The sequence below is a fragment of the Prunus dulcis genome, chromosome 6, assembly GCF_902201215.1.
Source record: "Prunus dulcis chromosome 6, ALMONDv2, whole genome shotgun sequence".
Classification (NCBI taxonomy): domain Eukaryota; kingdom Viridiplantae; phylum Streptophyta; class Magnoliopsida; order Rosales; family Rosaceae; genus Prunus; species Prunus dulcis.
This window is the reverse complement of record NC_047655.1, coordinates 5,091,587-5,112,826: the sequence shown is the minus strand read 5'-3', so window position 1 is coordinate 5,112,826 and position 21,240 is coordinate 5,091,587. Positions and strand designations below refer to the sequence as shown.

General features: G+C 36.1%; 2 protein-coding genes across 2 annotated transcripts; one reads left to right on the top strand and one right to left on the bottom strand.

Annotated features, from left to right (window-relative positions):
* Positions 1-5,578: 5,578 nt before the first annotated feature.
* Positions 5,579-14,132, top strand: LOC117629954 (pumilio homolog 1). Its single transcript, XM_034362634.1, has 9 exons — positions 5,579-6,851; positions 8,215-9,779; positions 9,865-10,006; positions 10,094-10,201; positions 10,545-10,757; positions 10,857-10,967; positions 12,033-12,227; positions 12,841-13,015; positions 13,591-14,132. The coding sequence occupies exons 1-9, from the start codon at positions 6,198-6,200 to the stop codon at positions 13,626-13,628; spliced, it is 3,201 nt and encodes a 1,066-aa protein (XP_034218525.1). The 5' UTR covers positions 5,579-6,197; the 3' UTR covers positions 13,629-14,132.
* Positions 14,133-15,128: 996 nt separating this feature from the next.
* On the bottom strand, positions 15,129-16,081 carry LOC117631954. Its single transcript, XM_034365299.1, has 2 exons — positions 15,629-16,081; positions 15,129-15,521 (listed from the first exon to the last, which is right to left on the bottom strand). Exons 1-2 carry the CDS (start codon positions 15,968-15,970, stop codon positions 15,351-15,353), a joined length of 513 nt encoding a protein of 170 aa, XP_034221190.1. The 5' UTR covers positions 15,971-16,081; the 3' UTR covers positions 15,129-15,350.
* Between the last annotated feature and the right edge of the window lie 5,159 nt (positions 16,082-21,240).

Here is a 21,240-nt window from a genome sequence, read left to right as displayed (position 1 = left end):
TGTATCTGGCATGGAAATTGGAATGGCCTCCATCAAATGGGGCCCCATTTCCCTCTCGATCATGATTTTTTTATTATAAGTTTGGTGCTGAGTTCCATTCCCATCCAACTGTATGTATTCTCTACTGTTTTGACTCAATTCAAATAAAGTGATATAAAAGTGATTCATATCAAAAAGTTTATTTTAATAAATTTTTTTTAAAAAGAGAAAGCGATGTTTTTTTGCCTAACTGTATTAGATAGGACAATATATTGGTCATATAATATTATAAAACTCATAATAAATTTAGAAAAATAGTCTCATGATATCAAACTATTTGGGAGTGATAGGTATAGCGTACAAAATGGTATCCTAAATCAATCTAGGCATAACCGATAACATATTATCACACTCTAAATAAACTTGGAATCACGTATATATTTTATATTTTGTATAAGTCATGTTTCAGAAATAATCAACAGCATTAGAAGGAGATATAATTATCTTTTTTTTAAAGGTTCGTTTTAGAGTAATTCTAGATAAGCCATAATTATTTTTGGAGAGAAGTATCTTCTATGTGCTTCTCCATAAAAGTGATTATTGACATATCTACAATCACTCCCAAACGAGCCTTAAAAAAAAGATAATTATATCTCATTCTAATGCTGTTGTTTATTTACAAAAATTAACTAATACAAAATATAAGATATATATGTGATTCTAAATTTATTTAGTGCCACTTTGGCATTGCTTATTTGGGGTGATAAGTGATTTTTAAAAAAATTTGGAAAGCACAACCCGTTTGGTAAATTATGACAAAATCACTTATTGTTAAAAATTGCTGTAAGATAAAACTATAAAGGAAAGCAGCTAATGAGGTGCTTTCATTTTCAGATTATGCAGGAATTAGTTTCATAGAGGCGTTGGATTTAATGATTATGCGGCAATCATTTTCTGATTATGTGGCAATCATTTTCTGATTATGTGGGAATTAGTACCAACAACACTTTTAACAAAAAGTTTACCAAATGCCAAATTGCTTTATCTCATAGTTGATTTCTCTTACAACAAATCTGACAACAATTATTTTCATAGCACAATAAGGCCAAATTGGCCCTTAGAGTGTGATAATATGTTATCAGTTATGCTTGAATTGATTTGGGATACCATTTTGTACGCTATCAGTTACAACACAAGTTTAGATACTAACAAGGTTGTCAAGGATCTAATTATTGGTCCAAACGTTGACATCACACATTTTAGTGGGAAAATTTGTGATAACTGTATAGTCGACTTATACAGAGAGCCTATTAGTAACCAATTCTTGTGGGATATGACGCTGATACACAAGTTTATAAAAATCGCATTTGCTTATGGGGCAAGGAAGCTAGGAAGATTACAATGTAGTTCGTTGGGTAATATGGTAAATTAATCATGGATGTACATAATAATAATCTTGACAGAAAAGTGATTATGAATTTAACCACATTTTATTTATTTAAATGCAATTATGAATGCATGTTCTGCGGTACGCTCCCCCTTCTTTAAGGGGCAAATAATAGAAGGGCTTATTTTTTTATTTATTTATAAATGAAAATTGAGAACTGAAATTAATGAAGATGTACAACAGGAGAATCATATTGTCCTTTAAAGAATATTTTTCAGAAAAGAAAGATTAATGAAAAATCGTACTATAATGTTTTTATTTATTTATATACTAAGAGTTTGGTAACACATCAATCAAGAAAAATTATTTTGTGTCTGTCTCTTGTTGGCTTCCGTCCAGAAAAATCATGGCGCATAGTTTTCGATCTGTTCGGTTTGCATGCGTGAAAAGTGTGAATTACAACTTCTATATGGCAAGGGCTTTTATTTTACTTTCAGGCAAATTCGTTAGGTCAAGCCCACCATAATGCTATTCAAAGAAAAAAGATAGGAACCCATGAATGCATCACTATTTCAATATGTGCATCCAAAGCTTAAGCAATTAAGTGAAGATGTTAGGTACTAGCTCACAATTCAATATTTTGAAATTTTGTCGTAAGTGTAAAGATTATGCTACGGTCAGTCGTTCATGTATGTGTGAGAAATTTCTAATTGTTGATGCATGTGAGATGAACAATACATAAAAGGTCAGATTTCACCCACACAACTCACTTAGCAAAATTCATGCTGTCAAAACTTATTAGTTATTTTCATTCCTTTCACATCCAAATTTTTATGTAAGTATAAATTAACCATAATATGAATAAATAGCATTTTGTGTAAATGAATCCATGATTGAAATTAGTTTAAGAAAGATAGGGGAGCGTCTTGTCGGATTGGTCCTCTCAAATGCAAAAGGTTCAAACCCCAAAAAGCTTACAAAGCAATATTTGTGTGGTTTCTCAAACCTTTCCCAGTGCCAGCCTTTTTTTTAATTTTTTTTTTTTTTAAATAATAACAGCATTATGCTACTTTGAGTTGTGTCACTCTCGCACCACTTTTCCAAAGAAAAGAGGGCAAACTTCTTTGTTGGAAGAATTTTTTTTGCTTTCTCATCGCAGTCTCGGGGAAAAGCCAAAAAGCAAATAATATTCTTTTGACAAAGAGAAAACTCATTATGTGATTTTACTAATTTAATTTTACTTAAAGTATTAACGTCATGACACATGTGATAATACTTTTATGCGACAACATTATTAGTCAGAGATAACAAAATAATGTTATTCCCGTTACAATCAAGTTTTTCCCTTAAACAGGGCCAAATCTTTGACTTGGTTTTTGGGTATGAGTTTCGTGTGGAAAACTCTAGAGGGCTAAAGCTCGTGTGTAGGGCCCAGTTTATCATAAACCCAATTTGTGTGTTCCTCGTTATTATAAGAGAAGAAATCCAAATTTAGGATTTTGGGTTTTCTCTCAATTTGGTATTGGGTGGGGCTTTAAGTTGTTGGGATTGTGAACATTTAAAAACACAAAGTAAAATGGAAGAAAATCAAAGGCCCAACTTAAACCCAAAGGGTTGCTGCTAGGTATGCCTTCTGTTCCCTTCGTCATTCAAGATTCAATCACCACCCTACACTCGGCAGCTTATCAATGCACGACATAACTGAGGAAGTAGGCAGAACAGAAAACCCAGAAGAGATAATGTAGTTAAAGTGCTTCCACGTGCTCGGGCCATTAGCTTCAAACTGAAGACTTTCAGAAGCAGAGAAAGAGACTCTCAGAGGCATTTTCACGAACAGGGGGTGGGCTTAACAGACGACCTTCCTCATTGATCTCCTTGTTCTAAATATAGGCAAAATACCCAAATTGCCATTTTGCTGACACATGGAGAGAGTCAGAGACCTTTCCTACCCCAAAGGGTTTTTCCTCAATTTGGCATCCAATACCAAACTTGCTTATGTCACTTCTCTCTTGCTTCTTCTTTTTTTCACCAATCAACTATCTCTGATTTTTTTTTTCCCGTATTTATCTGCAAGATATGGACAGCTTCATTTCGTAACTTAAAAAAAGAAAAAAAGAAAAAAAGAAAAAAAGAAAAAAAGGATTTTAACTAGATAATCAGAGTGGTATTTACTATTTACCTTGTTTAATTTTTTTTTACCCCTCCACTTTTTATGTGGTGTAATTGCTAGTATGCAATCACGTGACAAATACAAATGGTGGATCACCGATAACACCAACCAGATTTTGTACTTTTGACTTTCTTTTGTGACTAAGACCTCTTCATATGCAACTCAAGGAAATATCACAAATAAAGTTAAATTTCCTGGCAGAAAAGAAAGTTTGGAGTTTTTATTTTATTTTATTTATATTTAAAGAATTTAAATAATGACTAAAGGAGGTGCTCTAATATTCTTCTCTTCATAATATTATCCATTGATTAAAAAGAAATGCATAAACTACACATACAATGATGGTTTTGCGTACATAAGAGTTTGAATTAGGGATGGAGGCCCAATATGACTTGAAGGCCTTTACAAATTTACTTACTTAAAATAGGGAAAGTAAGAAATTGAAAACTTAAGAATATGAGAATTAGGAATATAAGAACTTAGGAATCGGGGAATTAGCCTTCTTAATTAATTCAATTTCTGGTTTGGGAAGGTATTCGGTTACGAATTTTAATGTGGAACTCACATATTTTTTTGATTTATTATGTGTTAGTAAATATTTGTTTTTTCCTAAAATGAGTATTGGAATGATTTTAATTTATCATAATAAAAGATTATGTGGGTTTCACATTAAAATACATACTCAAAGACTTTAAAAAGCATAAAATAATCGATTTGGGGAATAGTTGATCTCATACCTATTCAATCTCTTCAGCATTCCGCACTTTCTCAATTCATAACTACTCGCAAGACTACAATTTTTTTATTATTTATGACAGGAAACACACACATAAGATTTTCCTTCGATCATGGAAAGCTTTTATTACTATACAAGAAGGCCAACTCAAGACTACGATGTTGATTGGTATATATATATTAATCTTATGTTTCTGTTTTTAATAAAAAAATATATTTCTCTTAAATCTTTATTACTTTAATTAATTAAATTTCTAAATTAATAGTTGCTTTCACATTTTCTAAATTAATTTTATTTCCTATATACTCGTCTAAATTATATAATTTCATTTTGATACATACAGAAAGAACTTCCTAAACAAGCAAAATAAAATCTGATTTACACACATGAATGATTAAATGTAAATTGTGGTCCTTAATTACAAAGTATAATGAAAATACAGGTGAGATCCCCACCTAATTATAACGTTTGCAGAATTTAGTTTTTGGGCTACAATTCCATGCAGCAGGCCTAATAAAGCTGCTTCTTTGGACCCAACGCAGCAAAAAGCCCTGCAAGCCTCCAAGGAATTTTGTTTCAAGTCTTGTCTTAATAAACTTCATGAAAAAATGGTTTAATTCGGTGACCCAATTGAATGAGCTAATTAAAAAAAAAAAAAAACTATAATTGTCTGTGTAAAATTGATAGCATTACACAATAAATACAATAATAAATACACACATTTACTAGTATAAGTTATGTTTTGTTTTTTATAGGCTGAGACCCTTTTTTATAAATGTGTTTTGTTAATTTGACCCATTATGTATTCGTATTCGACACCTTTGTTGATTTGTATTTGTATTTGTTTTTGTTTATATTGTCATTGGTATTTTTTTAATAAAAAATTAGAAACCAAATTTGGGCAAAATGCAGACATAAAAATGACAGAAAGAAGGCAAAAGGAGGAAATAAATTTTAAAAATGGAAAATCAACCTACTTACCCAAAAGGAAGGGAGAGATTTTTACCCAGAAAATTATAACCGTCCAATGAAACTGTACTTGCCCCATTTTTTTAACTCACTGCTAATTTTTTTGGGTTCATGGAAGAGGCAGCGAATCTAAGGAGCTGACGTGGCAGTCAGAGATTCTTCCTATTTGAGACGAGAAAAACTAAACAAACATCATTATCATTAATCATTATAATTAATTTTTATTTAGTGAATTTTTTCCTTTAAAACATCAGTCCGTTATCACTTGGTCAATTAGCCCTAATTTTTAGGCACGTTAATTAGCTATTTCCAGATATTTCAAAACCCAAAAATAACAAAAGAAGAAAAAAATATTCCCATAAATTTATTTATCATTTTTTATTACTTTCTTTCCTGCTTTCTTTCTCACTATCACTGTATTTAATCCGCTGCTTGAACTGCAACAAAACCCTAACAAGGGTTCTTGTAAGAACCAATCGCCGCCCTATTGATCTCAGCCGTCAGTTACCCTTTGTTTCTCTATAACTCTTTTTGATCTTAGACACAACTCCTCAGCTCTCTCACTGATATTGTGTTCTGTATTTTTTTCCTTCACAAACTTAATATTTTTGTCTATGCTCTTGTTTTTGTGCTGTTACATGGAGAACATGCTGGAAAAAAAGTGGTTTGAATAATTTTATGGGACTGAATTCAGGGAAAGATAATAACTTTATGAGCTCTGATTGTTGTTTTGGGGTATATATATTTTAGGTGAGGCATGAAGTGGCTTGGGAGAAATTTTGGGGTTTGATCAGTTTAAAGTTAGCAACTTTGAGGTTGTAAATATTGGGCTTTTAGGTTTAAGTCTTGATTTTGGGATTGTTGTAGGGGTTTAGGGTTAGGTTACTGCTAGTGGGTAGTGATCAATTTGAGTTTTTGGAAGAGGGTTGATTGTAGGTTAGTGTTTTTCATCGAGAATGTTGTCTGAAATAGGAAGAAGACCAATGCTTGCAGGTAACGAGGGGTCCTTCGGTGACGAATTTGAGAAGGAGATAGGTATGTTGCTCAGGGAGCAGCGCAGGCAAGAGGTTGATGATCGTGAAAGCGAGCTGAATATATTTAGAAGTGGATCAGCACCTCCAACTGTGGAGGGTTCTTTGAATGCAGTGGGAGGATTGTTTGCTGCTGGTGGCGGTGGCGGTGGCGGTGGCGGTGGCGGTGGTGCCACCGCCTTTTCGGATTTTCCTGGAGCTAAAAATGGGTTTGCGTCTGAAGAGGAGCTTAGGTCCGATCCTGCTTATCTCCAATACTATTACTCGAATGTGAATCTGAATCCGCGGCTTCCACCTCCATTGCTGTCAAAGGAGGATTGGAGGTTTGCGCAAAGGATGAAAGGAGGAGGGAGTTCTGTATTGGGTGGAATTGGAGACAGGAGGAAAGTGAATAGGGCTGATGATGCTAGTCAAAGATCGTTGTTTTCGATGCCGCCAGGTTTTAACTCGAGGAAACAAGAGAGCGAGGTTGAGCCGGACAAAGTACGTGGCTCAGCAGAGTGGGGTGTTGATGGACTGATTGGTTTGCCAGGTTTAGGACTTGGTAACAAACAAAAGAGCCTAGCTGAAATCTTTCAGGTGATTTGTTTCTATGGTTGTGTTCGATGTTCGATTTGGTACACGTGTAACTGAAGTTCGTGCTTTCTTAATGTTTGCTTGCATTTGTTGATAACGCTTTGAGTATCACTTAATATTTGTTCCTTGAATTGTCTGTTCTTACATTTATGCTTCCCATTGATATTTGAGAGTGACATAATGTATAACTTAGGAGAATATTGATTCATGGGATAGAAAATATGAGTATTTGATTCTTGTATTTAGAATGCAAATGTGTGCCTTGCCCCATTTGGCTTGGACCAAATGTCCTCATCCTGAATGCTACCTTTTACGTTTATGTTAACAACTTGATTGTGTACCTACAGCTGGTCCACTCTTTCAGATATTGGATATTGAGGAGGTTTTCTACTTAGGACAATTAGTCAGTCATAATCACACTCTCTTTAGGAACTCGCTTTGAGAACTTTGAAAGTCCAATCCATCCTTTAGAAGCTTTTAAAAAACAGGGAAATTTTTAACTGCATCTAATCTTGTTTAGTTTTTCCTTCTTTCTGATGGCTGTAAGTTGCGCCAAGTTGTTCAGCTTAACAGTCCTCTTCATGATTGCATTGGTCATCTTGGTTATGGCTGCATGTCTGTAGTCATACTAGCACGGAGTGCATTTGTTTTCTTTCTTTCGTCCGATTCCTGGGATAGGTTTCCAGCCCTCGTGGTTTCTAATACAATCTAATGTTTTGCAACTATCCCTTATTGCCTTGCATCTCTCTTCAGCTATAGTTTCCAGGTTATCATGCTATTCTTTAGTTGACCAAAATAATGCTCCACAGAGCATAGTAGTAACACCAGTATCAGTGAATTTGGATAATCCTTCTTGCTTCTTGCATTTAACTCAAATGAGTGAACTTGATGAGTATGTTCAAACCCTTTTTTAAAAAAAATCTGATTGAATACAAATTGGTTATGCCATCACAGGTACACCGTAATTTTTTTTTTCTTCTTAATAGTATGGTTGAATATGATCCGGATAATTTTCAGTCCATACCATACACTTGTTTGGCAACCTCAAAATCAGAGTTGTAATTAGCACTGAGCAGAAAAGCTCTTATTTAGATACTTTATTCTTAAATTCTAAAGCTATCAAGTAAAATATTTTATGCATTCATAATTTAGATTCCTATATATGTTTAAACCATTTTTTCCTATATCTTTCTGTATCAGTAGTACCTATAAAGTTTTATAGTTGTATGGAGCCTTTGTTGTTGCATGCTAATCTTACTTATGAGTCCTCATTTTTGGTTCACAACTGTTGTATTTGTGCAGAATCATTAGTTTGATCTGTTTACTATATTTTATTTGCTGACAAGTTAAAATTTTTGTTGTTCAGGATGACTTGGGGCGTGCATCTCCTGTTTCTGGGCTTCCTTCTCGTCCAGCCAGCCGTAATGCATTTGATGAAAATGTAGATGGTTCTGCTGAAGCTGATCTAGCTCATTTGCGCCGTGACGTGATGGCTTCTGATGGTCTACGATCTAGTGCAAATGGTCAGGGCTCATCTGCAGCCCAAAGTATGGGCCCACCTTCTTCTTACTCATATGCTGCAGCTCTAGGTGCTTCATTGTCAAGAAGCACCACTCCTGATCCTCAACTTGTTGCTAGGGCTCCTAGTCCTTGCCTTACACCAATTGGAGGAGGAAGAGTTGGTACTTCAGAGAAGAGAGGCATTAGTAGTCCGAGCTCCTTCAATGCTGTCTCATCTGGCATCAATGAGTCTGGAGATCTGGTGGGGCCTTTTTCCAGCATGAACTTGTCTTCCAATGGTGTAATAGATGATGAAAACCATTTGCCATCACAGATCAAACAAGATGTTGATGATCACCAGAATTATCTCTTTGGTTTGCAAGGTGGTGAGAGTCATGCCAGGCAACTAACATACCTAAAGAAGTCTGAATCTGGGCATATGCATATGCCATCTGTTCCACACTCAGCAAAAGGTTCATACTCGGATTTGGGTAAGAGCAATGGTGGTGGGCCGGATTTTAGTAACTCATCGTCTGATAGGCAAGTTGAACTACAAAAAGCTGCAGTTTCTTCAAATAAATTGTATTTAAAAGGATCCCCCACATCCAATCATAATGGTGGTGGCAGCTTGCATCCTCAGTATCAGCAAGTAGATACCGCAAACTCGTCATTTTCAAACTATGGTCTAAGTGGGTATTCTATGAATCCTGCATTGGCATCCATGGTGGCTAGCCAACTTGGCACTGGTAATCTTCCACCCTTGTTCGAATCAGCTATGGGATCCCCTGGGATGGATTCAAGAGTGCTTGGAGGAGGTATGGCTTCTGGACCAAACCTAGCAGCTGCTGCATCTGAATCACATAATCTTGGTAGATTAGGGAGTCCAATTGCAGGGAGTAGTCTTCAAGCTCCTTTTGTCGATCCTATGTATCTTCAATACTTGAGGACATCTGAGTATGCTGCAGCACAGCTTGCTGCTCTTAATGACCCCTCCGTGGATAGGAACTACTTAGGTAATTCATACATGAATTTACTTGAACTTCAAAAGGCGTATCTTGGAGCCTTGCTTTCACCACAGAAGTCACAGTATGGTGTTCCTTTGGGGGGCAAGTCTGCTGGTTCTAATCATCATGGTTATTATGGGAATCCTGCATTTGGTGTAGGCATGTCTTATCCTGGAAGTCCCATGGCAAGTCCTGTTATTCCTAACTCTCCAGTTGGACCAGGTAGTCCTATGAGGCACAATGAGCTTAATATGTGCTTTCCTTCTGGGATGAGGAATTTGGCTGGGGGTGTCATGGGACCCTGGCACCTGGATGGTGGCGGTAACCTAGATGAAAGCTTTGCATCTTCACTCTTAGAAGAGTTTAAGAGCAATAAAGCAAAATCTTTTGAACTTTCAGAAATTGGTGGACATGTTGTGGAATTCAGGTATCAAATCCTTATAAGTTTTCTTGTCATTCATCTTTATGCTTTTATCATAAGTTGGTTATGATAATTTTGTTTGTATGTGCAGTGCGGATCAATATGGGAGTCGGTTTATTCAACAAAAACTTGAAACAGCCACTACAGAAGAGAAAAACATGGTTTATCAAGAAATTATGCCTCAAGCGCTTGCTCTAATGACTGATGTGTTTGGTAATTATGTGATTCAAAAGGTAAATGATATTCGCTGGACACATGCTTTAGTTTGATTTCTACTTGTTAGTATATATTACATGGTAACAATTTGTGTTCGTATTCAGTTTTTTGAGCATGGACTTCAATCTCAGAGAAGGGAATTGGCCAACAAGCTTTTTGGTCATGTACTGACACTTAGCCTTCAAATGTATGGTTGTCGGGTGATCCAGAAGGTACCAATAACTTGTGACTGGATTAACTTTTTCTGCTACTAGGTTGTGCCCTGTATTTCTTTGGAATATGGATATCTTTCTTTCATATTTCAACATATGATTGATTATTCAACCATTTGTTCTGGTAGTACTGCAAGAAACAATCCTAGTCTTTTCGGATGCTATAACCATTACTTCCATTATTATGCTTTTGTGCACAGCAAGGGAGGCTTAATAATAACTGTATGCCAATGCTAATGACCTGATTTCCTTTTAACTTTCATGCTAGTAGACTAAAATTCATTTGTTTATCCAAGGATTGCTACAGTTGGTTCTAGCAGTAATATACTTTTATCATGTTCAGGCAATAGAAGTTGTTGATCTGGACCAAAAGATCAAAATGGTTGAAGAACTTGACGGTCATGTTATGCGCTGTGTACGTGATCAGAATGGGAACCATGTCATCCAGAAGTGTATTGAATGTGTTCCTGAAGACGCTGTTCATTTTATTGTCTCAACGTTTTTTGATCAAGTTGTGACCCTTTCCACCCATCCATATGGTTGCCGTGTGATACAGGTTGAGATACATCTTTTTCTTTTTGTTCTTTGATTTTGATAACTTCTTCTGAACAAACAATTAATGTGTAATCCATAATAACGTTTGTGTATTTGGCAGAGAGTGCTTGAGCACTGCAATGATATGAATACACAGAGTAAAGTTATGGACGAGATATTGGGAGCTGTTAGCATGTTGGCACAAGATCAGTATGGCAATTATGTTGTTCAGGTTCATAATCTTCCCTAATTAATGGACTCTTCTGTGCTTAAACACTCGCCTTTGTGAACTTTTATATTGGTAACGTTTGTCTTTTTATCAGTCAGCCAAGTGGCTTACTTCTAAATATCTATCTCTAATGCCTTTCTGCCTTCTATTCCATTACCATATTCAATGATATATTTGCAACAAAATTTCTGCTCCTCTGCCTTTTGTTTTTTGTTTTCACGTCTGGTGATGCTTCTCTGTTTCTTGGTGTTTATATTCATAGAATGATTAATTACAAAACCTCGAATTTTTTTATTCTTGTTTTTTTCCCACACTGTTTCTTGAGTTCGAAGCTGCAACTCGTATTGCTTTTTTTAACATGTCAACGTGTTATTCGTACTTTGTCACTTATTTCTGTCATGAAGACCACAGGGTTGGAAGTTTTTCGGGGTTTAGCAATTTTTAGTATTTGAAACATTTAAACCACCTTTTAGATGTTCATTTGTCCAGCTAGCCCAAGAACATGAAGAGCAACTATTCTAGTACAGTTAGATTGATATGTTTGAGATTGGACCATATACTTGTTTCTTTGATCTTCTGGGTAGGGCAGCAATTGAGCTGAGATAATAATCTTTGCCCAGCTTGAGCTTGTTTTAATTTTACAGAAGCTCAAGATTTCAGTTTAGCTTAAAAAATACTTTTTATTGAATTCGAGCTGAGCTTGAGTTTTATTCATGCTCAAAGGATATTGCTTGTGCTTGCTTATCCATGGATATTGATTATTAAGTTTTCTTAATGGAAAACGTAAACAATCCCCTTGGCTAGGTCAAGCTTTGAGCTGCTTGCGGACTACTTGGCTCACTTGCAAGCCTAGTTCTAGGGCTCTTTTCACTTTTTTATTGCTATATGTTTCAGTTTTTCATGAAAACATGAGAATACTTTCTTAGTTGCTGTGTTATTACTTATCAACTGAGTTTTTCATTATTGAAAAGAAAAGAACTCGGGGTTTTCATCCAGTTTTGATTTATATGTACATTTAGACTTTTAATTATTCTTTGGTCATCTGCTTGCCTTATTTTTTTTAAACAGCATGTCCTCGAGCATGGAAAACCTCATGAGCGTTCTGCTATCATAAAAGAATTAGCTGGGAAGATAGTCCAAATGAGTCAACAGAAGTTTGCCTCCAATGTAGTTGAGAAGTGTTTAACTTTTGGCGGTCCCGCTGAACGTGAATTACTAGTGAATGAGATGCTTGGCACTACCGATGAAAACGAGCCTCTTCAGGTTCGTCATATCTCTATGTGCTTATTACACACTTTAATTTGTTGGAAATAAAGTCATGGACTCATTGTTTTTCTGATAAGTGTAATCATAACAAGCAGGCACAAGTAGAGGCGTCGTTTTTGGTGGAACATCATTATTTTTTTGGTCTGAGGGTGGGATTTTTTTGGTGGAACAGGATACATGTTTTACATTTGTATACGTTATCATCCTAGGGATCCCTTGGTATGGATTAGACCTTTTGTGCTTCATAACCAATGTGTATTAGCACTTCCTTTGGTTCCATCAAATGGATTGGAAGCAATTTAAGATTATGTTCTGAACATTTGTATATCAGCCGTTGCACACAGGTGTTGCAACAAGGACCGAAGTTAAGAGCTTGGATTATAGCCCTTAAATGACGAAAATTAGTGATCATTTTGTGGGGATTACAGTGACCTATATTTCTTCATTCTTCCCTATTGTTTTTGTGGATATTGTGGCTTCAGATGTTTTGAAAGCCTTATGCATGAATATATGTGATATCATTCTTCTTTCTGCATGTCTTATATATGTATTCTCTCATCCCCAACATTTTGTCCACTTATTTAGTTTGACTGACTGCTTGTATATATAGGCAATGATGAAGGATCAATTTGCGAACTATGTTGTACAAAAAGTGTTGGAGACTTGTGATGACCAACAACGTGAACTGATTCTTTCGCGAATTAAAGTTCATTTGAATGCATTGAAGAAATACACTTATGGGAAGCATATTGTTGCTCGTGTAGAGAAACTTGTTGCTGCCGGGGGTACTCATTCTTCTTTTTGCCTTCTCAGTTTTTATACATCTATGTCTGTAAACTGCATATCTTCATGACTCATTTTTATGTATATGGATATATATATTAATGAGTATTGATGTATGACTGAATGTACAAATATCTGTATGTATCTTTGGATGCCAATTTTTTAATTTATAATTGGGGTGATTTTCCTGGCTTTTATGCTTGGTACAAGATCATGCTTTTATCTGGCGTGCAAGCCATTTAGTGTTATTCCTGGCTTTTGTTTTTCTTTTGTTTTACTCTTTGCCTTTTACAGAAGTACAAGTTTCAGCCCTCTTAACACATTTTGCTATATGAATGTGCGACCAAACTTAACAAACTAAAAGGACCGCTTTATCATTCTGTGGATGCATTCATCTATGTACTTGATTTTTCCTGATTGTTTGTTTACCTTAGTAAAGACACATCTCCCTGCAATATGTAGTACATTATCTTACTACATAGTACATAATTATAGTTGATTAACTTCCAAAATAGCATATGTGGCATGATTCATTCTTTAGAGATACGTTTCTTACTGCGTACTTTGATGCGTGCAGAAAGGAGAATTGCTGCTCAGTCTTCGCACCCTGCTTAGGTGGTGTAGGAACGAAAGTTGTTTGTACAGCTAACTGAGGCTAGTGTGTGTTTCCCTCTCTTTGTCGTCGTCGTCGTCGTCGTCGTCGTCTCTTCCTCATATCTATATCTATGACTGGCTCTGCCTATCTTTGAAAGACAGGTATGAGGCCGATTGAAAATAAAGTTGTTGCTTGTACTGGAAAACTGTACATTGTGTAGTTTAAAGTTTATACATAGAGTCGAGCTAGCTGAGGTTCAGATGTTAAACACACCTGATGCCCCTGCAGAGGAGATAAATGACTATACAAGTTTTTTAAGGGTGTAAAAATGATTAATGGTGAGGTAGTTTATATGTCGACGTGACTGTACAAATGTTGCCATGTGGAGAGCTGTTCATGATTAGGCGAGGCTGCAGTTTTTTTAAATGTATGGTAATGACTTTGTTTTTTCTCAGTCACATAAAGTACAGTTTTCTATGGAAGTATATTGTTCAAGGCTATATATCTCATGTATTTATTGCTGATTTTCTCTGCATCACAAGCTCCTTAACCCTTTATCTGGGTAGTGAATTTTTATCTATCCCTCCCGTGAATAGAATGCAGCTCCAAAAACTCAAAAACTATAATTTTGTCTCATTTTGACAACTTCCAATTTTTGAAACAGTAACTCCCTAGTTGTAGAACATTTCAACTTCTGGGAAGATTTGTAAGTCGTGTAAAAATTTGAGGAAAGGACGGATGTGGGAGGGGAGAGGGATCTCTGTTGTCTTTCGTGCATAAATTGATCACTTTCGATTGGGGAAGAGGAATCCGAAGAAATAAATCTTTTGAAATGGTAACTTATAGAATTATATTATGCTTAAAAATGATTATAAAACCGGTGAAAATGATGGTGTCTGTTCTGATAATATTTTGTCAGCATGTACCAAAGCGTGAAGCCAGTTGTGCTGCTTTCATGTACTGACACTTTAGAGCCAGTTATTGTAGCCCAAGCCGTAAACCCTAAAACCCTGATGTCTAAAGTTTTGACATCAAGTTTGCTTTACTAAAAGAGGGTTCGACCCCTAAACCTATGCTTTGCGGCTCTCAACCAAAAGCTGGAATGGCCTCATAAACTAACCTTTACATGTTTCCACATCAATAAATTACAAGATCAATGAATAAGCCAGTCAACCCTCCCATTTTACATAATCCAAAAATTGAAAAACCGGAATCGTGGTTAGATTATGATTAATATATTACAAAATCGAATTTTACCGATTTATACAATGGGGCTAATCAGTGATTGGATTGAGCAATGAAACTAAAAATCCTTAAACGATGTATGGGGTTGCCATTGTATTGTGTGATTGTCAACCGTTGATAAATATAATAGAGTTTGCATGCATCTACAGTACAGTTGGCAGTCACTAATAAGTAGTGTTAGAATTTTGTATCCATCTAACAAATACATAACATTTCCTCATGCATCAGATTAAGAGACAGGATTTAGGCTTTAGGCTTTAGGGTAGAACTCACTATTTACAGCATCTAATTAAAGGTTGATAAAAAATGAAACCATTCAAGGTCTGCTGCCAATAAATGTAAAATCTACATGCATCAAGTTCAAGGGAATGTGCCTCTTTGATCATCACTCATGCTATTTCCAAATGGAAGACAGTCACCAACAAACCACTGAAAACTTCATAAATTACATTTTATAAGAGTTACCCAAAAAAACTAATCAAAAGAGCAATTGCATTTCAGTCATCATCATCATCATCAATAGTAATCTTTTGCCCAAATCCTTTAGGCCCAGCCCTTGCTCTCACCCTCCTCTTCTTTCCACTCTTCTTCTTGTTAGTTGCCTCATCTTTCTCAAGCTTCTCTCTCTCCCTCTTCTGCAGAAAATCTGTCACACCTAGGTAGATAACCTGAATCCAAGACAACCCAAATTTAGCAAAACCTACTTCCCAAAACCATAAATTTAGTAACTTAAACAAATTGGAATTCAAAAAGGAACATGGGTTCTTGAGTTTACCCCTATGGTGAGAACAGATAGACCAACAAAAGCAATGAAAAGAAGAACAGAGATGGTGATAGAAACACCATCCTCATCACCAGTGGACACTATCTGCTGGGAAGTCTCAAGTGGGATGGCTTCTGCAGGCACAGCTTCACCAGAGGTTGCATAGATTTGCCAAATCGGGGTGCTTCTTTGGGTGAAATTATCATGTGGGTTGTGGAAAATTATGCTCTTTTTGGTTGGTGAAGCAAAAGGCAAACATGGTTTCTGGGTTCTTAGAAATTGACAATAGCTTGGCTTGAGAAAATGGGAAAAAGTTGGTGGGGATAGATATATGGATGTGGTAGCCATGCCCATTTGCTACCACTTCTCTCTGCTGCTGTGGCAAAAACAGCCTCAGTAAATGTTGGGGATGAGGGGAAACTGTATGGTACTAATCCATCACACCATAGTAATGTGTTTGGAAATTTCTATTGGGATGGTGCTTGAAAGCAAAGGCCTAAATGCTCCCTTTTGACCAAAAATGAAAAAGACCTAAATGCTCTCTAGTCCATGGGTGGGCTTTTGGACTAGAAATGGTAAGACAGGAAAGATGCTATATCAGGATAGGCATAAAGCCTATTAGGCCCAGAACAATGTCAAAACTCCCCCATGCCTAATAAACACCACAAGCCTAACCCAACCTTTGTAAAATAATAGTAATTTTTTTTCCTACTCTTGTTCAACAACTTTCATTCATGACACTTGGATTTGGGCCATTCTTATCAATGGAGTGTTTGTTGGATTGACTTAGACTTTTGGTGTGTTCTTTAGTGGTCTTAGATTAAAATTCCCATGGTATTCATGTGTGTAAATTTCCCCCTCCCCCTTCCTAACTATAGCAGGAAAAAAAAAAGAAAAAAAAAAACTTGGGCCATTCTTTGATAGTTCATTATGTATAGTGCTTGAGGTTAGATTGACAAATTACTATTGGATCAAATTTTGATTAAGTTTGAATTAGGACTTCAACTAGTAAAATTTTATTCTAACTTGCTCAAATTTCTCATTCTAAACTTACATAAAACATATTATTGACATTCTAAAAAATTCATAACATGTTGTTTTAAAAACACATACAATCGAGTTCAAGTTAGGTTTTGAGGACCTTTTGTTAGTTGGTTATTTTGTATGTAAGTAGTTGGTTTTTCGCCAGGCCTTGAATTTGTGTGCTTCTAAGAGCATTTCCAGCAGCTAAGGCTGGGCTCGGGCTGGGGGTAGGGGTGTGTTAGGGCCAAAAAGTAGTTTCAAAGAACAAAAGTCAGTCCCTGAGGCAGAGGTGGGGTCACCGACTGGCTGGTCTGAGGTGGAGGTTCAAAATGAGTCAGGTGATGTCATCCCTTACGCCAGACTTGGCCTGTCACTGAGGTTTGAATTTTTTTTTACTGCACCAACGTTAAAAAAAATTTCAACTCAGCGCTACAGTGCCGCCAACGGCTCTTTGACACGTGTCGGCCTCTGGTCGCTCCGATCGATTTTTTCTTCTCCGACGGCAACCAATTTTTTGCCAAAAAAATTGAAAAAAAATCAAAATTTTTTTTTAAAAAAACCCAAAAATTAATGAATTTTTTTTTCTATAAATACCAACCAATACTCTTCACTTTTAACACCAAATCCTCATACATTTTCTTCTCCTTCAACTATTGTTCACTTTCTTCTCATTTATTTTTCTTTCATATTATGGTTTCCTATCAAAATGAACATGGCCAAGTTCGGGCTTTGAGCCCTCATGGGCAATGAGAAAAAAAAGATGTTCAATGTGGACAAAAATTGCGGGGTAATTCGTTGCTTTCCGATATTTTTTTCCTCCAATCCAACGGCAGCGAATTTTTGTGTAATAAAATAATGAAAAAAATTTGATATTTTTTTTTAAAAAACCCAAAAATTAATGAATTTTTTTCTATAAATACCAACCAATACTCTTCACTTTTAACACCAAATCCTCGTACATTTTCTTCTCCTTCAACTATTATTCACTTTCTACTCAATATTTTTTTCACTTTTAAGTTTTATTTTTCTCTATCATATTATGGCTTCTTCTATCGAAACCGGAGGGGCATGGAGCATCATGGAAGATGTTTTGTTGTGTGAGTGTTGGGTTCAAATTAGTCATTGTCCCATCTCGGGCAATGAGATGAAATTCTGTCATATGCGGAAAAAAATTCATACTGAATTTTGTGAAAGATCGGGTTAGACCTGTACAGAAATGACATTATTTAGTAGGTGGAAAGTTCTCAATAAAGAGTTGGGGAAATGGAGAGATGTCTTGGCAAAAGTGATGGACAACCATAGAAGCGGGGAAAATCTTAGCAATGAGGTAAATTATTTGTAGTTTTCATATTATTAATTTTAATGTCCTATTAATTTTAATTTAAATGTTTCTTACAATTTTTATATTTTGTTAATATTTCTTGCATTTCCAATAAATTGTTAAAATTGCATTTCCATTATTTTTGTTTATATTTGTTGCTTTGCCAATATTTTTTTTTAAGTTTCTTGCATTTCCAATATTTTATATATATATATATATATATATAGATTATGTAAGCACAAATGTGGTATGGTGCTACTGGGCAAGGCAAAAAAACTTTCAACCATACCCAATGTTGGGAGGTGGTGAAGAATTGTAAGAGATTCCGAATTATTCCAATAGGTCCGACGGTGATGTTAAACGAGATGCCACTCCATGATTCACCGTCATCGGATTCGCCTATAGATTCCCCGATGAGTCAAGACTCACCCATCCAAAGGGAGCCGAGGCCTATTGGGAGGAAGGCGGCAAAGGCGAAGAGAGGGAGTAATTCTACCAATAATGGGTCTAAGTTTTTGGAGGAAATTGCAAGGCAAAGTGCCATGAGAATTGAAATAGACATGAAAACCCAAGAAGACGAGAAGGCAATTCAACTAGAATATGCAAAAGAAAGGGAGTATGTACGCAAAGAAAGGGAGTATGTACGCCAAGAAAACATGGAGAGGAAGGATCGGGAAACCATGGCCATGGATACAAGCCATATGTCCCCTGAAACAAAACAATTTTGGAAGCTAGAACGAAGGGATGTTATGAGACGAAGACTTTTTCGTGACGATAGACCTAGCAACACGGATTGGTTAAATGATCAAAACCATTAAGTTAGTTTGCTTGCCTTTCATTTCATTGTATTTTAATGTTTTGTTTTAAAAATTAGTTGTAATTCATGTATTTTATTTTATTAGTTGTATTGATTTTTTTTGAGTGAATAAAGAAAGCATTTAATAAAATACCTTTTTATTCAAAACATTCCATACATAAAAAAAAAAAACCACAACCAAAGCATAAAAAATAAACAAACCACAACCAAAGGATTAAAAAAACAAAGCATAACTAAAAATACAACATAAACATAATAAAATAAAAAAACATCTTCACTTCACTTCATTCACAGTCAATGCCTTTCACCGCCCATAAATGCTCCATCAAGTCAACGTGACGTCGTTCATGAATATAAGACGATTGCATCTTCGTGTATCGATCAATCATACGGGGCATGAAACGACAGTTCCTAACCAACGGTTCATGCTGCACTGGTTCTCCATTTGACCCCATTGGTTTTTCATAAATTCTTGTCAAGGCTGTGTTCATGGGATTCGGTTTGTATACCTCTGCAGCATCGTAATCATACTCATCCTCCACAATCATGTTATGGAGGATGATGCATGTCATCATTATGCTCCTCAGCACCTCCTTATCAAATAGACATGATGCGCCCTTAATAATAGCCCATCGGGCTTAGAGGATACCAAAGCACATCTCCATATCTTTTCTGTTACTCTCTTGATAGGCATCAAATAATTTTTGCTTATGAGATTGGGGATGCAAAATTGATTTCACAAATGTGGTCCACCTCGGGTAGATGCCGTCGGCTAGATAATACCCATTATGGTAGACGGTATTGTTGATTTTATAGGTGATATTCGGGGCTTCACCTGTCAAAACATCGTTGAACACTGGGGATTGACCCAGGACGTTCAAGTCGTTTTGAGATCTGGCAACTCCGAAGAAGGCGTGCCAAACCCATATATCGAATCCAGCAACGGCTTCAAGGATGATACTTTTTTGCCCTTTTCTATTTCCATAATCTTCTTGCCAAGCGGTTGGGCAATTCTTCCATTACCAGTGCATGCAGTCGATGTTACCAATCATTCCTGAAAATCCTCGAGATTCGCTTTTTTGTAGAAGTCGTTGCAGGTCCCTAGGCGTAAGTCTACGCAGGTAGTCCCTGGTGTACAGAGTTTCAACTGCATCACAAAATCTCACCAAGCTCTCCAAAGCATTGAACTTCCCCATCCGGGAAATCTCATCCACTTGATCAGCAGATGACCCATACGCCAACATTCGTATAACAACTGTGAACTTTTGCTCGGGAAGAAGTCCCAAATTTCCAGCAGCATTTTTCTTTTGAACAAAGTATTCATCATAATTACAAATATCATGCATGACTTTATTGAACAAGTGGGGTTACATTCTATATCGCTCTCGAAAATGAACATTAAAGTATAGAGAAGTTTGGATAAAATAATCTTCCAGAAGACTCTTGCCCCGATAATGTATATGTCTGTGCACAGTCGGGTCACGGCCTTCTTGTGAACCATGTCGGTTCTAATTTTCTTCATCAAGCAAAGCCACTACCATGATAAGTTGCTGATCTAGGTCTCTCTGGGCCCTTTTGCCAGCAACTCGTCTATGCCTTCTTTCTCTAGTTTCTCGTTCTTGCGTCTCCAAGACTTCTTGCATGTCTGCCATTTGAGAATGGAGAATGAAATCTAAAATATGAGAAATGAAAATGTAAAGAAGATCTGGTGTGGGAGGTATGAGTTGAGTCTTTGGTTTTATAGAAAAATTTAGGCCGATAGAAATGACACGTGGCGCAATTTTAGATGGTGAAAATCTTATCTGAAATTTGAAATTTGAAATTTATTTGAAATTTGAAACCGAAAATCATATCCGATTATGAGATATGAATAGTATTGACACGTAGGAACCCAAAAATCTTATATGAAAATATTATCCAACTAATTGTTTAGATAAAAAAAGTTGTGAAAAAAACAAAAAAAATAAATAGTATTTGCCATGCAAAGGGTATGCTGGAAACACTCATTACTTTTACAAGAGCAGCCACTATTCACGTAAATAATAACTGTCCTAGCCCCCTTTGCCATGACAAGAAATAAACTGCTGAAAGTGCTCTAAAGTTATGCCATCATCACCATCAACCTCGACCAAGAAAATAAAAATCACCATCACCCTCACAAAAAGTACAGATATTCCACATAAAACAAAAGATTACATCCACAGCTGTTCACCAACATCTCTCTCTTCCCATTGGTCCACCTACCTTTCAACCATACCATATAAAATGCTCCACACTTTATTAAAAAATATACAAAAAGACCCCAAATGCAAGAGTCGGTTCTTTAATAATTTATTCACACTTTAATTACCAAAACACCCTTAAAAAGTGCAGGCACTTTGCCAACTTGGCACTTCCACCAAAAGACACACTTTCGGAAGCCTCCAACCGCGACGGCTATTCTGGTAATTTCTTATTCGGATA